Raw genomic sequence first — 21,837 nt, forward strand, 5'->3', positions numbered from 1 at the left:
AAGCTTCTGACAAAATTCAACACCCATTTATGATAAAAATTCTCCAGAAAATGGGCATAGAGGGAAACTACCTCAACCTAATAAAGGCCATATATGAGAAACCCACAGCAAGCATCATATGCAATGGTGAAAAACTGAAAGCATCTCCACTAAGATCAGGAACAAGACAAGGATGACCACTCTCGCCACTCTTATTCAACATAGTTTTGGAAGTCCTAGCCACAGCAATCAGGGAAGAAAAAGAAGTAAAAGGAATACAAATAGGAAAAGAAGAAGTAAAACTGTCACTCTTTGCCGATGACATGATACTATACATAGAAAATCCTAAAGATGCCACCAGAAAACTGCTAAAACTAATCAATGAATTTGGTAAAGTTGCAGGATACAAAATTAATGCACGGAAATCTCTGGCTTTCCTATACACCAATGACAAAACATCAGAAAGAGAAATTAAGGAAACACTCCCATTTACCACTGCAATGAAAAGAATAAAGTACCTAGGAATAAACCTGCCTAAGGTGGAGAAACACTTGTATTCAGAAAACTATAAAACTCCGGTGAAAGAAATCAAAGATGACATAAACAGATGGAGAAATATACTATGTTCTTGGATTGGGCTTTCCTATACACCAATGACAAAACATCAGAAAGAGAAATTAAGGAAACACTCCCATTTACCACTGCAATGAAAAGAATAAAGTACCTAGGAATAAACCTGCCTAAGGTGGAGAAACACTTGTATTCAGAAAACTATAAAACTCCGGTGAAAGAAATCAAAGATGACATAAACAGATGGAGAAATATACTATGTTCTTGGATTGGAAGAATCAATATTGTGAAAATGACTGTACTACCCAAAGCAATCTACAGATTCAGTGCAGTCCCTATCAAACTACCAATGGCATTCTTCACAGAATTAGAACAAAAATATCTTACAATTTGTATAGAAACACAAAAGACCCTGAATAGCCAAGGCAATCGTGGGAAAGAAAAACGGAGTTGGAGGAATCAAGCTCCCCAATTTCAAACTATACCACAAAGCTACAGTAGTCAAGACAGTGTGGTACTGGCACAAAAACAGAAATATAGATAAATGGTATAGGATAGAATGCCCAGAGATAAACCCACACATATATGGGCACCTAGTTTACGACAAAGGAGGCAAGAACTTACAATGGAGAAAAGACAGCCTCTTCAGTAAGTGGTGCTGGGAAAAGTGGACAGCTACATGTAAAAGAATGAAATTAGAACACTACCTAACACCATACACAAAAATAAACTCCAAATGGATTAAAGACTTAAATGTAAGACCAGACAGTGTAAAACTCTTAGAGGAAAACATAGGAAAAACACTCTTTGACATAAACCACACTAAGATCTTTTTTGATCCACCTCCTAGAGTAATGGAAATAAAAACAAAAATAAACAAATGGAACTTAATTAAACTTAAAAGCTTTTGCACAGCAAAAGAAACCATAAGCAACACAAAAAGACAACCCTCAGAATGGGAGAAAATATTTGCAAATGAAACAACAGACAAAGGATTAATCTCCAAAATATACAAACAGCTCATAGAGCTCAATATAAAAAAAAAAACAAACAATTCAGTTAAAAAATGGATGGAAGATCTAAATAGAAATTTCACCAAGGATGACATACAGATGGCCAAGAGGCACATGAAAAGGTGCTCAGCATCACTAATTATTAGAGAAATGCAAGTCAAAACTACAATGAGGTATCACCTTGCGCCTGTCAGAATGACCATTATGAAAAAATGTAGAAAAAATAAATGCTGGAAAGGATGTGGTGAAAAGGGAACCCTCCTGCACTGTTGGTGGAAATGTGAATTGATACAACCACTATGGAAAACAGTATGGAGTTTCCTTAAAAAACTAAAAATAGAACTACCATATGACCCAGCAATCCCACTAGTGGGCATATACCCTGAGAAAACCATAATTCAAAAAGAGACATGTACCACAATGTTCATTGCATCACTATTTACAATAGCCAGGACATGGAACCAACTGAAATGTCTGTTGACAGATGAATGGATAAAGAAGATGTGGCACATATATACAATGGAATATTACTGAGCCATAAAAAGAAATGAAATTGAGTTATTTGTAGTCAGGTGGATGGACCTAGAGTCTCTTGCATAGAGTGAAGTAAGTCAGAAAGTGAAAAACAAATACCGTACACTAACGCATATATATGGAATCTAAAAAAAAATGTACTGTTGAACCTAGTTGCAGGGCAGGAATAAAGAGGTAGACATAGAGAATGGACTTGAGGACATGCGGTGGGAGGGTGAAGCTGGGACGAAGTGAGAGTAGCATTGATATATATACACTACCAAATGTAAAATAGTTGACTGGTGGGAAGCAGCAGCACAGCACAGGGAGATCGGCTTGGTGCTTTGTGATGACCTAGAGGGGTGGGATAGGGAGGATGGGAGGGAGGCTCAAGAGGGAGGGGATATGGGGACATGTTTATGCATATGGCTGATTCACTTTGTTGTGCAACAGAAACTAACACAGTATTGTGAAGCAGTTATACTCCAATAAAGATCTATTAGAAATATATATATATGAAAAAAAAAAGGGGGATAATCATACTTTTACCTAAAGTGTTTGTACCATTATATACTCCTGCTAACAGTGTGTGAGAGTTCTGGTTGCTCCATATTTTTGCCAACATTTAGTTATGTAGTTCTTTTTAATTTTGGACATTATGGTGGATGTATAATGCTTTTAACCTACATTTCCCTGCCAACTCTTTTTTTTTTTCTTTTAAGATTTATTTATTTTTGGCTGTGTCAGGTCTTAGTTGCAGCACATGGAATCTTTTTTGTTGAGGCATGTGGATCTTTTGTTACGGCGCATGGGCTCTTTGATGTGATGCGCGGGCTTCTCTCTAGTTGTGACATGCAGGGTTTATTTTTTTCTCTTCTTTAGTTGTGGTGTGCAGGCTTCAGGGCGGGTGGGCTCTGTAGTTGTGGTGCGGGTTCCAGAACACATGGGCTCTGTAATCTGTGGCATGCAGGCTCTCTAGTTGAGGCATGCAAGCTCAGTAGTTGTGGCACACAGGCTTAGTTTCCCTGTGGCATATGGCCTCTTAGCTCCCTGACCAGGGATTGAACCCACGTCCCCTGCATTGCAAGGCGGATTCTTTACCACTGGACCATCAGGGAAGTCCCTCCCTGCCAACTCTTGATGTTAAACACTTTTTCATGAGCTTATTGACCATATATTCTTTTTGTGAAATGTCTGTGCAAATCTTTTGCCTAGTTTTAAATCAGGTTGTTTGTCTTTTTATTATTGAGCTTTAGGAGTTCTTTATACATCTTAGAAACTAGTCTTTTGTTATATATATAATTTTATTTTATATTTACATATATTTTAATGTATTTTAAAACACACATACAGTTGACCCTTGAACAACATGAGTTTAAACTGCATGGGCCTACTTAAGCATGGATTTTTTTTTTTCTAATAAATACAGTACTACATGATCCATGGTTGGTTGAATCTGTGGATTTGAAACCTTAGATACAGAGGGCTAAATATGGGACTTGAGCATTGTTGGATTTTGGAGTCCACAGTGGGTCCTGGAACCAGTCCCCCACAGATACCAAGGGATGACTGTCCACAGATTTTCAACTGCAGAGGAGTGGGCGCCCCAACCCCTGCAGTGTTCAAGGATTGACTATACTTAATATTTTCTCCCAGCTTGTTACTTACCTATTCGTTTTTTAAAAAATGTGCTCACCTTACTTTCTTTTAAAAAATAAAAAGTTTTTTTTTAAAAAATAGTTTTAGGACTTCCCTGGTGGTGCAGTGGTTAAGAATCTGCCTGCCAATGCAGGGAACACGGGTTCGAGCCCTGGTCCAGGAAGATCCCACATGCTGTGGAGCAGCTAAGCCCATGTGCCACAACTACTGAAGCCTGCACGCCTAGAGCCCATGCTCCTCAACAAGAGACGCCACCATAATGAGGAACCCACACACCGCAACCAAGAGTAACCCGTGCTCGCCGCAACTAGAGAAAGCCTGCGTGCAGCAACGAAGACCCAACACAGCCAAAAATAAATAAATAAAATAAATAAATTTATTTCAAAAATAGTTTTAGATCTACAGAAGAATTGAACAGATAATACAGAGAGCGTCTACATACCTCTCCGTGCTCTGTATACAGTTTCTCTCATTATTAACATCTTGTGTTAATGTAGTATATTTGTTATAATTAATGAACCAATATATCAGTATTATTGACTAAAGTTCATAGTTTACATTAAGGTTTATTCTTTTGTTATACAGTTCTATGGATTTTGACAAATGCATATTTTTCAACCATAGAAAGGAATGAAGTACTGATACATGATTTACCATGGATGAACCTTGAAAACATTATGCTAAGTGAAAGAAGCTAGTCACAAAAGATCACATATTGTATGATTCAATTTATATGAAATGTCCAGAAGAGGCAAATCTAGACAGAAAGTAGATTAGTAGTTACCAGGAAATGAGAAAGAGGAATGGAGAGTGACTGCTAACGGTTACCGTTAAGAGGTGTTTGAGGATGATGAAAATACTCCAGAATTAGATAGGTTGAGGGTTTCACAACTTTGTGAATATACTAAACACATTATCATACACTTTCAAAGGGTGAATTTTGTAGCATGTAAATTATATCTCAATAAAAATTATGAAGTGTTCCTCAGTAGTCCTCTCATCATTGTGATTCCTCATTTACATTGCCCATATTACTTTGTGTATCAAATTTCACATAAGAAAAAATTTAAACACCTCCTTTATATAAGTGTAATCTACCTTCCTATAACTTCTACCTGCTAATCCTAATTTTGTACTCTGAAAATCCTCAAAAGAAGTCCATTCTTTCTTTCATCTTATGGCTCTTTAAATATTTGAAAACAGCCATTTTGTCTTTCCTCTTATGCATTCTGTTACTTAGGCTAAACATCCCCAGTTCTTTCAAGTTTTCTTAGTGAAATATACTACACATGGAAAGCACACAGATTTGTCCATGTTGATTTCAAAATATGGTATCAGTCAGTATCACAACATTACAGTATCATACAGAATAGTTTCATGGTCCTAAAAACCCTTGTGCATCACCTATTTATCCCTCCTCCATTCCCACCCCACTCACCCTGAACCCTCAGTAACCACTGATCTTTTTACTGTCTCTATCCTTTTTCTCTTTTCTAGAACATCATACAGTTGAGGTAATATGTTATGTGGTCTTTCCAGACTGGTTTCTTTACTCTCACTTGAATTTTAATCTGATGAAAAATTTCCTGACCATTATTTTGTGGAATTCATTAAATTTTGGGCACCATATCATTGCTTTGGAACAATTTGACTATGATGTGTTTTGGTGTAATTTTCTTCATGTTTCTTATGCTTGGTATTCATTGAGCTTTTTGGATCTGTGAATTTATATTTTTCATCAAATGTGGAAATTTTTTGGCTCATTTTTCTTCAAGTATTTTTTCTGCCCTCCCCCTCTTCAGGGAAGTCTATTTACACATATATTAGGCCACTAATAATGAAATTATCCCACAGGTCACTGATGTTTTGAAATCTTTAAATTATTTTCTTCTCTTTTTCTGTTCATTTTGGATAGCTTCTGTTGCTGTATCTTCAAATTCACTAATCTTTTCTTCTGCAGTATCTAATCTGCTTTTAATCCCACCCAGTGATATTTTCATCTGAGACACTGTAGTTTTCATTTCTAGAAGCTCAATTAGGGTCTTTTAAAAAGTACTATCCATGTCTCCTTAACTTTTTGAACATATGGAATATAGTTATGATAACTTTTAATGTCCTTGTCTGTTAATTCTAACACTTATGCCATTTCTGGGTCAGTTTTGATTGATTTTTCACCTCATGGTTGTGTTTTCCTACTTCTTTGCATGCTTGGTAATTTTGATTGAACGACAGACATTGTGAATTTTACCTTATTGGATGCTATGTATTTTTGTACTCTTAAAAATATTATTGAGCTTTATTCTGGGACACAACTGTTACTTGAAAACAGTTTGACCTTTTGGGACCTTTAGGCAGGACCAGAACAGTGCTCAATTTAGGGCTAATTATTCCTGAATACTGAGACTAGACTTTTCTTTGTATTCTATCCACTGCCCCATGAATCATGAATTTTTCCAGTTTGGCTAGGTGGAACAGGCATGATTTTGAGCCATGTGTGAGTGCCAGGCACTCTTAACCTTTGATCCTTTCAGATGGTTCTTACCCTGGTCTCAGGTAGTTTTTTCACATTTATGCCCTGCTCATTACTTAGCTGAATACTTGAGGGGGACCCTCTGTAGACCTCCAGAGGTCTCTGTGTAGCTCTTTTCTCCCTGGTAGCTTGTCCTCTGAACTCTAGCCACTTTCATCTCTCTAGACTCTTAGCTCTGTCCCCTTAAATTAGGGAGTCCATTGGGGTCCTCATGGGTTCCATCTCCTTATTGCATGGCCTGAAAACTCTCTCAGGCCAGCAAGTTGGAGCAATCATAGTGCTTACCTTATTTATTTCTGGTGTCTCAGGAATCACTTGCTTTCATTGCTTGATACCCAGTGTCTCAAAAATTGTTTCACATACTGTGTCTTTTTTTGTTGTTGTCATTGTTATTTTAGGAAGAAGAGTGTATTTGGTTCCTCTGGATTTCTTTTTTTATTTCTTGTACCTATATCTGTACCACAATCCTATGTATAAATAAATATCCTTCATAAGTTTTGGAGAAGTATCAGTGATGATCTCTTTGATGAATGTCTGTTTTCTCTTTCTGGAACTCTGATTAGACTTATATTAGATCTTCTCATTCTATGCTCTTTGTCTCTTTATCTCTATTTCATAATTTCCACCTCCTTGTCTCTGTGCTGCATTCTGGGTATTTTTTCCAGGACATTAATACCCTCTTTAGCTACATCTATTCTACTCTAACTCATCTATTGAGTTTTACAGTTTGATAATTACATTTTTCCCCTGAGAGTTCTGTTGGTTTGTGTCCATATCTGTCTCATCATATTTGATAAGTTTTTTGTTGCTTATTCATGTTTAAATTCCATCTTTTATTTCTCAGACATTTCATGCATAGTTTTGTATTCTAAATCTGATAATCCTAATATATGAAGACCACTGGTATCTAAATTTACTGTGTGTTGTTTCTTCTGCATCTCATTCATGATGGTTTATTTACATGAGTATTTTCCAGTCTTTGCTTGTGTGACTAATATTTGGCTAATCTTAATCATGAAATCCTCAGGGTATAAATCATGGTTGCTTCCTGAAGAGATGATTTGTATTTTTTCTTTTCTGGAATCCTGGCTTCATCCAATAGTCCTACTCCCAGGTTGCCCACTTTGAAGAAAGCCCAAGACTTAGTCTCTGGAACCCAATGTTGGTATTTTTACTGGGCCACCTCTGACCTTGGGTTTTCCTAGTGAATACTGGTTACCACCTCCCACTCCATTGTTAGCTTACCGTATTTAGTTTGTTGTTGTTTTTTCATCCCTAGAGACTTCTATTTCTTTCTGCGAGCCCAGTAATGCTTCAAGAAGTATGCTTTATCATGGATATAGTTGTGTTGTAATGGGAAGGCCCTTCAGAATATTTTGTCCCTATATTGCCATGAGGGAGGGTCCTAAAGAAGGTGTTTTAAAAATTGATACGTCCCAATGTATGAGCTGCACATTGAGCTGATAAACTCCCTGTCACTTTAAGTGTTTAAGCAAGGGCTGGATAATTCTTTTTGTCAGTGGGTGAGAGATCAAGCTAAATGATTATTTCAACTCAAAGATATTAAAATTCTAGGGTCTCAGGCTTAGAATACAATACCTAGATCACTTTTAAAATAAATGAAGACTGCTCAGTTATGGTATTTATAATTTATCATCTGTGATCATTTCCAAATATTTTATTTGGTTTTATTCAGAAGCAAGAGAAATTACTTCTTAGTACTTAAAGACTTCTTTGTCTTTGTTTATTTTTAAACAGTTGGTGTCTTTTTACATTTTGGTCAGTTTGAGAAAGTAGTTTTATTCATGAATTCAACTATTTACAAAAAAAACTGTTTAGAAAAATTCCACTATATTCAAGGCACTCTGTTAGATGTTGTAAATGTGTAAATACGTAAGACATAGTTTTTATCCTGATAGAGTTTATAATTTAGAAGAAGAAATAAAAAAAGTCCGTATTTTGTTTTACATCTCAGACATTATATTCCAAATAATTATGACTCTGATTAAAATTCTCCAAAGTTCATTCACTTGGAATGCGCATTCATTCATGAGCATGGCAGGAATTCACAGCCTAGATCCTTTTCTTTTTCTGTCTTTTTCTCCCCACATATCTTTTGTGAGTATCTGTTCACCATTTCTTTCCCTAACATTACTTTCTCTCTCACATATTTTCTGGCTCGTTTTTCCTTTTCTTCTGCATGATGTCTTGTTTTCCTTCTTTCTCATACAGGGAGCGGTATGTACAAATGCTTGACCAAATTGCCTGGCATATGACTGACTTCTACAAAGACATGGTAACTCAGCGAGTGATGGACCAGTGCATTTTAGAAGAACTGTACAATTTTAAGAATGTTATTGAGGAACTGACCAGGTAAAAACTGTGCTTATCAAAGCCCTATCTCTAAAGAGAGTAAAAAATACTCAGGGAAAGTAGAATGATTAAAGGTGAGGACTCTGATTCTCTTTTCGTGTTTTGCAAGAGAACAGAAAGATCTGGATATAACTGTAGAGACATGGGTTACACAGGTTAACACAAAACTAGGGGTCTGTTGTATGTTTGATAGGGAAAAGACTCTTGTTCTTCCTTCCAAAATAGAGATGCTTATCTTAGTTTGGTTTACAGAGCAGTGCCGTGATTATGGATGTTAAGGTTCAAATCCCAAAGAGAATAAGCATTATATATAATAGCAATCACATTTAGTGATCAACCAACCTTGTGGCAAGATGATTAGTGGCAAGAATGAAGAGGATAGGATAGGCATGTCAGAGGGTAGGATAGAGCAGCCTTAAGGCCTTGCCTGCCAGCATCTGCCTTCACTCCATTCTAGAGAATCCTCCCCATCTTCTTTCTGCCTTTTCTAGCCAGTCTGATTCCATTGCCAAACCTGGTAAGAGTCCACCTGAATGAACACTAGATTTCTTGATTTGGTTTATAAGGTAGAAAAACTAGGAAGAGATGTACACATGATAACTGAGAAGATTCCTGAGTATAAATCTGATTTCCTAGGTAGAAACGTTTCCAAAATCTTCAACTATGAATACAAAATTTGCTTGCTTTATTTCAGGGAGCTGTGTTTGGTTCTGGCACATGATATGAAATTAACAAAGGAAGCAGAGAAGGCCCACAGAGCTTTGGCACAAGCTCTTTTAGACGCTGAAAAGAATGCCAGGTGCGTTACCAAATATTAGTCATTATGTCATACTTGCTTCACACCTTATTTCAAGAAATAAAATTTTTTAGAAGCATTTGAAGTTTTTTGAATTACAACAGTGCTTGAAGGAGTTAATATATGTTAAAGTTCATTGTATAAACTCTTCCACACACTGTTGTAATACACATTTAGTGTCTCCTTGTGTGAGAATTTTCCAGGGGGATAAACCTAGAAGTGGAATTACTGGGTCATAGGATATGCATAGACTTGTCTTGCTGGATGTTACCAGATACTCCACAAAGTGGTTGTACCAGTATATCCTCTAAACAGTGTATGAGATTTCCCTTTTGCTCATATCTTTTATCAGTTTGATAGATATGAAATGTACCTAGTTTTTGTTTGCATTTTCCTAGTTAGTAGTGTGAGCCTAGTTCTTTTTTAGATTTTAGTGACTCTACTGTGGTCCTAATGTTTTTATTCTATTTCAGGGGTTAGCAGACTTTTTCTATAAAGGGCCAGATGGTGAGATATGGTTTCTGATGCAACTACTCAATCAACTCTTCCTTTGTAATGTGTGCCACTGTAGTACAAAAGCAGCCAAGGACAATACCAGAACATGATTGTGTTCCAATAAAACTTTATTTATTGACACTGAAATCTGAATTTATAATATTCCCATGTGTAACAGAATATTATTCTATTGTTTTTTAACCATTAAAAAATATAAAAAGTAGGGCTTCCCTGGTTGCGCAGTGGTTGAGAATCCGCCTTCTGATGCAGGGGATACGGGTTCGTGCCCCGGTCCGGGAAGATCCCACGTGCCGCGGAGCGGCTGGGCCCGTGAGAGTACCACAAAAAAAAAAAAAAAAATATATATATATATATATATATATATATATAAAGTAAATCAAATATATAAAAAATTAAAAAAGTAAAATTCTTAGCTTATGTGCTATATAAAAACAAGTGGTGGGCCAGGTTTGACCCACAGGCTATAGTTTGCTAACCTCTATTCTATTTCATTTTCATATTCTATTTCGTTTTCTGTTAGAGTTCTGATTACTAGGAAGCTCTTGGGTATGTGTCAAAAGATATATTTGATTACATTTTAATTTTTTATTTAGTTGATTTAAAATATTATTACATTATCATAGAAGCAGTACATGTGCCTTATAAGAAAATTAGAAAACACAGACAAGCAAAAATAAATTTAAAAAATCACAATTTCGGGACTTCCCTGGTGGTCCAGTGGTTAAAACTTCGCTCTCCCAATGCAGGGGACCTGAGTCCAATCCCTGGTGAGGGAACTAGATCCTGCATGCCTCAACTAAAGATCCCGCATGCCTCAATGAAGATCCCACACACGACAATGAAGATCCCATGTGCCACAACTGAGACCCGATGCAGCTAAAAATAAAATAAAAATAAAAAATAAATAAATTAGAATTTCTTTTCTGCTAATGTCGAACAAAACATCTTCTAAAATCAGAGAGAAGGGGAAGAAAAGAGAGAAAAAAAAATCTCATTTTTTTTAAACATTGATGGTTCTGAAGTAGGATGGTTCATTTTGTGTGTGTGTGATTAGATATTGTAGGTAATATTTTTTTCTTATAATGACTAATTATTTTGTTGAAAATTTGGAAAATACAGAAACACATACATAAGAAAATTAAAAATATTCACAATTCTCTTACAGTTAACTACTATTAATATTACAATATATTTTTCTTTTTTCTATATATTTTTTATAAAAATGATATGAACTTAATAGGTACTATTATCACTTGGGTTTTCTTATTTTATGTTGTACACAAAAATTTTTCCTATGTACCAGAGTATTAAGAACATGACCTTTGGGGCTTCCTTGGTGGCGCAGTGGTTGGGAGTCCACCTGCCGATGCGGGGGATACGGGTTTGTGCCCCAGTCCGGGAAGATCCCACATGCCGCGGAGCGACTAGGCCCGTGAGCCATGGCCTCTGAGCCTGCGCGTCCAGAGCCTGTGCTCCGCAACAGGGGAGGCCACAACGGTGAGAGGCCCGTGTACCATAAAAAAACAAAAAACAAAAGAAAACCGTGACCTTTATTTTTTATTTATTTTTTAAATAAATTAATTATTTATTTATTTTTGGCTGCGTTGGGTCTTCATTGCTGCACATGGGCTTTCTCTAGTTGCGGTGAGCCAGGGCTACTCTTCATTGAGATGCGCAGGCTTCTCATTGCAATGGCTTTTTTTGTTGCGGAGCATGGGCTCTAGGAGTGCGGGCTTCAGTAGTTGTGGCACTTGGGCTCTAGAGCATAGGCTCAGTAGTTATGGCTCATGGGCTTAGTTGCTCCGCGGCATGTGGGATCTTCCCGGACCAGGACTCGAACCCATGTCCCCGGCATTGACAGGCAGATTCTTAACCACTGCACCACCAGGGAAGTCCTAAGAACATGATCTTTAATTAGCTACAGAGTATTTTCATCATAGAGCTGCATTATATATTTTATTTGGCCAGTCCCTTGTTGTTGGACATTAAAGTTGTTTCTGAATTTTTTCTTTGGCTGTTATAAATAAGAGTCATTCACATATACACTACCAAATGTAAAATGGGTGGCTAGTGGGAAGCTGCTGCATAGCATGGGGAGATCAGCTTAATGCTTTGTGACAGCCTAGAGGGGTGGGATAGGGAGGGTGGGAGGGAGGCTCAAAAGGGAGGGGATATGGGGATATATGTATACATATAGCTGATTTACTTTGCTGTACAGCAGAAACTAACACAACATTGTAAATCAATTATACTCCAATAAAGATATTAAAAAAAGATAAATAAGGGTCATTAATTCCCTTTTTAAAATTGAGGTCTTTTAGATAGTAAAGTGCATAACTCTTAAGGTTATTTCTTGTTGAATTTTTATATGTATATTCATCTGTGTGCCACCTACAGTGATTAATTTTTTCTCAGTTTGGACAAGTGGACGCCTCCAAATAGAAGGAGGCTTTAGGAACTGATGTTGGCAGTTAATGGCTTTCAACAAAATTAGAAGAATTTTGTGTCACTGACCTTTTATTCTTACAGAAAAGTTTATATTCCTTAGGAGGAAGTGTTTCAAAAGGTTTGTGAAAGGCTCCCAATCACTTTACAACTTCTGTGTTTGTATTTAATCTCAGAAGGGATTTTAATTCTAAAAGAAGCTTCAGTGTAAGTTAGAAGGAAAAGGTATGTTCTGGTAAACAAGAAGAAGAAAGATTTAAGAAAAATGTACTTAATTATACTTAAGCTTTTGGTTGATTGGTAGAGAATTTCTTTAAATCTTATCTAATTATATATAATTTTAAAAGGTAGCTCACAATTATTAGGCTTTGTGCCTTTGTATCTTCTTAATAAAGAATCCTAAATTCTGTGAGAAAAAAATGAAAAACAGCTATATTACTACTACTTCTCTTCAGAATTTTTCATTAGATATAGTGTTATACCACTGGAGTACCATGGTGTGAAAATTCTAGTGAATAAAGAAAAATATGATGAAAAGTGTTTAGAGCAGGGAATAATATATTGAACTTTTTACTTTAGGACCTTTGTAAGATTTATTCATGAAATGTGAGTATTTTTTCTTACATTTCACTGTATATTAATGTTACTAATATATCCAGAAGTTATACCATAATTACCTTGTGATGAGTTTTAAAGGAACAAATTGCTTACTTTAGAACAAAGTTATTTTTTTAATATGTATTTATATAGCTGTTTTTAAATTTTTCTTTTAGAATTGTAGAAGAATATCATGACTTATATACATTACAAAGAGGAAGGATGGAGAGTGATATTAAACAGTTAATGGCAGAAAGAGATATCTGGAGTTCAGCCACATATGAATTGTCTGTAAAGGTTGGTTCATCTGAAATCGTAACTTATTTTTTGGCTGGATAAAGTTTCATTTTACAGTTTTCAATAATCTAGACAAAATTTTAATTAATTTATTTATTTTTTAATTTTTTTTTCCTTTTTTTTTTGGCTGCATTGGGTCTTTGTTGCTGCACGTGGGCTTTCCCTAGTTGCGGTGAGCGGGGGCTAATCTTTATTGCAGTGTGCGGGCTTCTCATTGTGGTGGCTTCTCTTGTTGCGGAGCATGGGCTCTAGGTGCACGGGCTTCAGTAGTTGCAGCACGTGGGCTCAGTAGTTGCGGCACGCGGGCCCTAGGGTGCATGGGCTTCAGTAGTTGCAGCGCATGAGCTCTAGGGTGCACAGGCTTCAGTAGTTGTGGCCCGCGGGCTTTAGAGCATAGGCTCAGTAGTTGTGGCGCATGGACTTAATTGCTTTGTGGCATGTGGGATCTTCCCAGACCAGGGCTTGAACCCATGTCTCCTCCATTGGCAGGCGGATTCTTGACCACTGCGCCACCAGGGAAGTCCCCAAAATTTTATTTTATTTTAAAATTTGTATTGAAGTACAGTTGATTTACAATGTTGTGTTTAATTTCTGCTGTACAGCAAAGTGACTCAGTTATATATATATATATATATATATATATATACATTGTTTTTCATATCTTCCATTGTGGTTTATCAGAGGATATTGAATATAGTTCCCTGTGCTATACAGTAGGACCTTGTTGTTTATTTGTCCTATATATAATAGCTTGCATCTGCTAATCTCTAACTCCCAATCATTCCCTCCCTGACCCCCTTTACCCTTTGGCAACCACAAGACTGTTCTCTATATCTGTGAGTATGTTTTTGTTTTGTAGATATGTTCATTTGTGTCATATTTTAGATTCCACATGTAAGTGATGTCGTGTTATTTGTCTTTGTTTCTGACTTACTTCACTTAGTATGATAATCTCTATGTCCATCCATGTTGCTGCAAATGGCATTATTTCATTCTTTTTAATGGCTGAGTAATATTTCATTGTATATATGTATATATATCTTTAAAAATTTTTTTTAATTTTTTTAATTAATTTTTTATTGGCGTATAGTTGATTTACAATGTTGTATTAGTTTCTGCTGTACAGCAAAGTGAATCAGTTATACATATACATATATCCACTCTTTTTTAGATTCTGTTCCCATATAGGTCATTACAGAGTACTGAATAGAGTTCCCTGTGCTATACAGTAGGTTCTTATTTATTATCTGTTTTATATATAGTAGTGTGTATATGTCAATCCCAATCCCCCAATTTATCCTTCCCACCCCCTCTTTCCCCCTTGGTAACCATGTTTGTTTTCTACATCTTTGACTCTATTTCTGTTTTGTAAATAGGTTCATTTGTACTTTTTTTTTAGGTTCCACATGTAAGTGATGTCATATATTTGTCTTTCTCTGTCTGACTTACTTCACATGGTCTCTAGGTCCATCCATGCTGTTGCAAATGACATTGTTTTGTTCTTTTTAATGGCTAATATTCCAGTGTGTGTGTGTGTGTGTGTGTGTGTGTGTGTGTGTGTGTGTGTGTGTGTGAAAAGATGTACCACATATTCTTTATCCATTCATCTGCTGATGGACATTTAGGTTGTTTCCATGTAGACAAAATTTTTTAAAATGAAGATGTATATTTAATTGATGAATAATGCAGCTATTCTATTATGGGCCTTGAAAAGGAAAAGTTACATTGTTTTCTTTTGTTTATTCTCTGTTGGATAGCTGGCTATTGTCCAGTTAAGGGCTGTTTTTTCCACCAGAACCTATGAGTATGAGCCAGAATTCTATTTCTGTTGTTTGTGAACATGTTAAAACTTTCAACTTTAATTATACACTAATAAACTAGGGAAAGTGGTTCTTATTTTTTTTTACATAATGTAACTGTATTACGATCACTTGATAACTCGCTTTGGTTCTATTACCTTGGTACCCAAGATGACAACTGACTTGAAATATGACAGGCTGTGGACAATTATAGTGATGCTTAGGAAATTAGTAATGTCCCACAATACAGTGTTCTATTTTTCTAAAATGTTTGCTGGTTGGTTGCCTAATTTCACATCTGGAAATTATAATATTAACAATAAATTATGACCCTCAACAGATTCAAATTTTTATCCCATTTTCCTCTTTAATAGTCAGACCTCATCTACGACATGGATGTTCCATTCTGATGCAAAACTTTAAAAGGGACATTGACATGTCCAGAGAAAACAATTGTGAATGTAAATATGTAACATAAGAAACAAACCTGGAAAATAAATAGACTCACAGATACAGAGAACAAACTAGTAGTTACCAGTGGGGAGAGGGAAAGGGGGAGGGGCAAGATAGGGTAGAGGATTGAGGTATGAACTACTATGTATAAAATAAATAAGCTACAAGGATACATTGTACAGCACAGGGAATATAGCCAATATTTTATAATAACTATAAATGGAATATAACCTTTAAAAATTGTCACTATTTTGTACACCTGAAACTTATATAATATTGTACATCAACTATACCTCAGTTTAAAAGAAAAAAGAAACAAATCTGGGAGCTAACATGTTCAGTAGGAGAAAAAAAGATGACAAGTGAGTTCCCTCACTCTAGAAGTATTTAAGCGGTAGAGAATTAACTGACCAGTGGTAAGAGATTTCTGTAGAAGAATACCTTGAATTAATGGGGCTTTGTGTTGGATCATCCCTAATAGGAAATAACAGCTATAATGTCAGCTCCCTGAAAATAAGGACTTTGTTCACTGATATACGCACAGTGTCTTGAACAGTCAGTCATTCACTGAATGACTATATAATTGATTCAGTATATCAGTGGTTCTCAAAGTATGGTCCATGGACCCCCTCAAAGGTCCATAAAACTCTTCATGAGGTGAAAACTAGTGTCATTGTAACACTGAGTTATCATCTGCCTTTTTCATTCTCATTCTGATATGATTTTTCTTGAAGCTACATGGTATGGGATATTGCAACAGATTGAATTCAAAAGCAAATGAAAATCCAGCTCTATTTTATTAAAGCAAACATTAAAGAGATTTGTAAAAATGTGAAACTGCGTGTTCTTTTCACTAATTCTTTTTGTTTTAGAAAATATAGTTATTTTTCAGAAAAACTGTTAAATATATAATGAGCTTATTAATGTTTAAGTGAATTAACAAATACATATTTTAAATAATTTCAGTTTTCCAATGCAATAAATAACAATAGATATAATCCATATAAACAAAAGCTCTTTGGAGTTCTCAATAATTTTTAAGAGTATAAAGGGGTTTTGAGATAAAATTGAGAACCTCTGCTATATACTATGTTCATTTTGGTTCCAGTTCAGTAGTTTTAGAAAACATGAATTTATGATTCAAATTAGTTCATGATTTAAATAAGAAATTGTGATTGAATTAATGATTCAGTGAAAAATTGGTGTGTGAAATTGGTTTGGGTTTAATAAATTACAATGGTTTGTTAATGTTTTAGGTTCCTAATTTTAGTACTTTCTAAAAATAGGTAATTGAAAGAAATAAAGTCATGTTGGCTAAAAGACTTTACCTCAATGAAAAAGGCTGGAATAAATATACTAAGCATTTCATCGTACTGCTGTCAACTAAGGTAAAAAGCTCAATTCACTTAAGTCATGGGAAAAGAGACTCCAACTGTTGAAGGTTGAGGCTACAAGAAGCCTTAGTTAATTTATAGATTTTTTAAATTTTTAATTAATTTATTTATTTATTTTTGGCTGTGTTGGGTCTTCGTTGCTGCACACAGTCTTTCTCTAGCTGCGGCCAGCAGGGGCCACTCTTCTTTGCCGTGCGTGGGCTTCTCACTGCGGTGGCTTCTCTTGTTGTGGAGCGTGGGCTCTGGAGCACAGGCTGAGTAGTTGTGGCGCACGGGCTTAGTTGCTCTGCGGCCTGTGGGATCTTCCCCCCCCCCGAACCCGTGTCCCCTGCATTGACAGGTGGATTCTTAACGACTGCACCACCAGGGAAGTCCCTAATTTATAGATTAAATTTTAAATATAGTTTTATATTTATGCTTTATTGGTGGCAAAATGAAAAATCTAAGGAAAAGTGAATAAAGGCCCTGCTTTACATTTGTCTTCTATAATAATTAGAGCAATTTAAGCAATTTGTCTAAGTTAATAACACTGCAGATGTTACTTAATAGAGTTATAGTGCTTAAACAAAAATGTAACTGTGTGCATTGAAATAATTGCATTATTGATGCATTCTGTGCAATATTATGGGACAATTCAGTGAGCACACTAGGTTGAAAAGGAAGGAAGTGGCATTTAGTATGTTTCTGGAGCCAAACCATTTACACTACTCATTTCATTTAATTCTTATAACAGTCCTGTGAGATATATATTAGGGTCTTTATTTTATAGATAAGAAAAATTAATCTCAAGTTAAATAATATCCCCCAAGATTATACAGCCAGTCAGTGGCTAGGATTTACATTTGGTTCTGTCTGACTTTGAAATTCCTGTTCTTTCCAATGTACTGCACTGCATGCCAAATCCTATGAGGAAACTGGGCTCATGTTGCAAAGGAAAAAATCTTGTTCCTAATGCTTTTTTTATTGTGGAAAAATTCGCCACCAAAGGGACTGTGTAATAGTGTCACTGATATTTTGAAAGAGGAATATCTTTTCAATTTTTGGATCCATTTTCTACATATGACTCTAGTATTGCAATATTAATAATGGCCTGGTGTATGCTAATAAGTATTTGTTACATGAATAAATGAATAAGTGGTTTAATTCCATGCATTTTATCTAGGACACTGCAGACCTTGCACTGTTGCAGAAGTTGATGGAGAAATGGAGAAACTTAGTGAATAAATTTAAACAGGAAGTGGAACAAAATGAAGAGTCTACAAGAGAAAAATTGCAAAGTGTTAAGGATGGCCTTGTCAAATGGCAGCAGTTCTTCAGAAATAATACGTGGGTCTCCAAGAATCTTGTTTTTCTGATTATATGACGTCATGTTAGATAACTCGGTCCAATTCTTCCTCTCTTTTTATCTTGTTTCTCTTTTACCTTGTAATTACTCTAACATAGATTTTGGTGAGGTAACCAGCTGCCCTTACACGGGCACAATCCTGCTAGGAGCTTGAATGGTCTTGCAGTTTCTAGTGCTAATCATCTCTGATCATCTTTATCCTTGTACCCAACTGCTGCTGCTTCCACTTAAGTCCAACTCTTTTTCTTTTCTTCTCTTTATTCTCTTTTTTTTTTTTTTTTTTTTTTTGCAGCATGCGGGCCTCTCACTGTTGTGGCCTCTCCCTTTGCGGAGCACAGGCTCCGGACGCGCAGGCTCAGCGGCCATGGCTCACGGGCCCAGCCGCTCCGCGGCATGTGGGATCTTCCCGGACCAGGGCACGAACCCGTGTCCCCTGCATAGGCAGGCGGACTCTCAACCACTGCGCCACCAGGGAAGCCTTTACTCTCTTTTTAAAATCAAGTCAACTTATGTCATTACTCTTGGCAAACTTGAATATCTGGATCCATCTGCAAATTCTGTAGCATAGTGCATGTGCCAAGAAGTGGAATCAATGACTGGCAGTTATAAGGAGGTTGATTCTGATTGGATATCATATCTTGTAACAATTAGAGAAATTTGACAATGGAAGAAGCTGCCTTCCTTTGTTAATTAACAAAGTAGTTAATTGGAGGCTGGATGACTACATCACAGCCAAGGTTAGTGGGAATCCATACTTTGAATGCAGGCTGGACTCAGTGATTTCTAAAGTTTTTTTTTGTTTTTTAAACTTTAAGATGCTTCGTCTGTTGAGGAAACACATTTAGGTACCATTTCCATTTCAAATTGAGAAGAGCGGTTTCAGTTTTTCATATCCTCTAAGACAGCTGTCCGCATCCTTTTTGGCACCAGGGACCGGTTTCGTGGAAGACGGTTTTTCCACGGACTGGTTGGGAGGGATGATTTCGGGATGATTCAAGAGCATTACATTTATTGTGCACTTTATTTCTATTATTATTACATCCGCTCCAGCTGAGATCATCAGGCATTAGATCCTGGAGGCTGGGATCTAAACCCAACCTGCCTGGATCTAAACCTGCTGTAAGAGGTTTCCCAGTGAGTAGATTTGGAAGTTGTGGAAGCTGAAGCTGGTACATATCCAAGCTGGTTGCTGCTGCCATTGCCCGCTTCTACTGTGTGTTGACGCTCAGCTGGGAGAGGAGCACAGGTGGCAGTGGTTCCCTTCTCCCTTTCTCCTCAGGAACTTCTTTATCAAGAGCTTTCTCCTTATGAGGCTTCAAAAGATGTTAAAGGAAACTCTTAACGGAAGTTGGGGCTCCTGACCTAAATGTTGAGTTTTAATTGCTCTTTAGGCTTCCTTTCTATTTGTATATTGTTTTGGCTGCTGTGTTCAGCAGGAATCATTCTTATAATGACCTAATTTTGGGTGCTGAGGACCCAGAGACCACTCTTTTAATACTATCATGGCCTCTGACCCTGTAACTTGCTTACTCAGGTCTGATTAGGGTCTAAATTTATATTTATATTTGTAAATTTAAAAATAAATGCCTATGAGGGAGAGGCTGAACCTGAAAGGCATTTGGGAAAGTCATCAGGGAGAAACATATTATTAATTGTTATAAATGTGTGGATTCATGATTTTCTTTGTTTAGATCTTGTTATGAGACCATGCTCTTGCTCTTTTTCCTTCTTTCAGTGGAAAAGACATTTTATCCCCTAGTAAAGAAAATAGATTTGAATCAGTTGTTCCAGACTTCAAGCAGTGGCAAAAGGTAAGACTTTCTAGTAAACAGCTTGGTAATCAAAATGCTGTTTGTAAACTTGTCACTCTTCACCTACAACTGAGTCACATCTCATCCTTTAAAAATGCCATACTAGGTTTTACAAAAGATAAGGAAAGCATCAAGACTACAGGGGCTTTTAAAAATACTCTTAACGATTCTATTTTCAGTTCTATTTTAGATTTTCGAGTCAAAGGTAGGCTGCCAGAAAAAAATTGGGAAAAGATACTTGGGTGGCAGTTAGGGTAGTTCTGATTCTCTCATCTAATTGTCGGACATAAGTAACATCTGTGCCTCTCATGTACCTGGCTTTTTTCTTTCTTTTTTAAAAATAAATAAATTTATTTATTTATTTTATTTTTGGCTGCTTTGGGTCTTCGTTGCTGCATGCAGGCTTTCTCTAGTTGTGGCGAGTGGGGGTTACTCTTCGTTGCGGTGCATGGGCTTCTCATTGTGGTGGCTTCTCTTGTTGTGGAGCACAGGCTCTAGGCACAAGGGCTTAAGTAGTTGTGGCTCGCGGGCTCTAGAGCACAGGCTCAGGAGTTGTGGCGCATGGGCTTCGTTGCTCCGCGGCATGTGGGATCTTCCCGGACCAGGGATCGAACCCGTGACCCATGCATTGGCAGGCGGATTCCCTGCCACCAGCGAAGTCCCTACCTGGCTTTTTTCTTAAGGACAAATTGGACTTTAAAAATTAATAACATCTTTTTTTAAAATTGTGGTAAAATATACATAACATAAAATTTTCCATTTTAATCATTTTTAAGTGTACAGTTCAGTGGCATTAAGTACATTCACATTGTTGTGCAGCCATCACCACCATTCATGTCCAGAACATTTTTATCTTCCTGAACTGAAACTCTACCCATTAAACAAACAATAACTCCCCATTTCCTCCTCCTCCCAGCCCCTGGCAACCACGATTCTACTTTCTGTCTTTATAAATTTGACTATTCTAGGCACCTCATATGAATGAAATCATATAGAATTACTCCTTTTGTGACTGACTTATTCCCTTCAGGATAATATCCATAAGGTTCATCCATGTTGCAGCATATATCAGAATTTCCTTCCTTCATAAGGTCGAATCATATTCCATTGTATGTATATATCACACTTTATTTATTAATAACATCTTTTTAAACGGGTTCAAACTTTGAAAATAGGTTTCATTAATCAAATTACTACCATGTTGTAGTAGTCTGACAAGGGAAAATATATGATATTGAAATCCTCCAATGTGAACATCAAACTCATGACCTAATGAAATCTCATCCAGATCCCAGGAAACCATTTTCTTTTCTTTTGGAATGATTTGAGCAGAATATTCTAAGAATTGAAGATGTTTGTTGTCATATATACAACATAGCTAGTTTAGTGACTTTTTTTTTTTTTTTACTGTTTATCTGTTTGACATTGCATAGATAAAACTGAAAAAAATCATTCTTATTTTTTTAGTAGGAATAATAATTCTCATTCATTAACTTGTCAGGCTGAAGGTGCTTTCCACATGTTGCTTTACTTATTCTTCATAGCATCCACATGATGCAGGTTTTATAATCCCCATCTCACAGATGTGGAAATTGAAGGTTAGAAATGTTAATTAACTTGCCTTAGTTATCTGTAAATGGTAAATGGCTGAGTCAGAATTTGAGTCCATGTCTCTCCAATTCCAAAATTCTTACCCTTAATTGCTCTGCTACAGTGCTTCCCTATACTGATTACTGATAAGTGTGGG

The 21,837-nt window shown here is 36.4% G+C and overlaps 1 protein-coding gene across 1 annotated transcript in view; it reads left to right on the forward strand.

Moving 5' to 3' along the window:
- The window catches only part of AXDND1 (axonemal dynein light chain domain containing 1), a 78,021-nt gene that overhangs the window by 19,944 nt on the left and 36,240 nt on the right, over positions 1–21,837 (forward strand). The window contains exons 10-15 of the mRNA XM_055084181.1: positions 8,497–8,637; positions 9,332–9,436; positions 13,168–13,288; positions 16,827–16,928; positions 18,097–18,260; positions 20,015–20,090. Coding sequence (XP_054940156.1) covers positions 8,497–8,637; positions 9,332–9,436; positions 13,168–13,288; positions 16,827–16,928; positions 18,097–18,260; positions 20,015–20,090 — 709 coding nt within the window. The remainder of the gene's footprint in view (positions 1–8,496; positions 8,638–9,331; positions 9,437–13,167; positions 13,289–16,826; positions 16,929–18,096; positions 18,261–20,014; positions 20,091–21,837) is intronic.

This window comes from Physeter macrocephalus, chromosome 4 (genome assembly GCF_002837175.3).
Source record: "Physeter macrocephalus isolate SW-GA chromosome 4, ASM283717v5, whole genome shotgun sequence".
Taxonomy (NCBI): Eukaryota; Metazoa; Chordata; class Mammalia; order Artiodactyla; family Physeteridae; genus Physeter; species Physeter macrocephalus.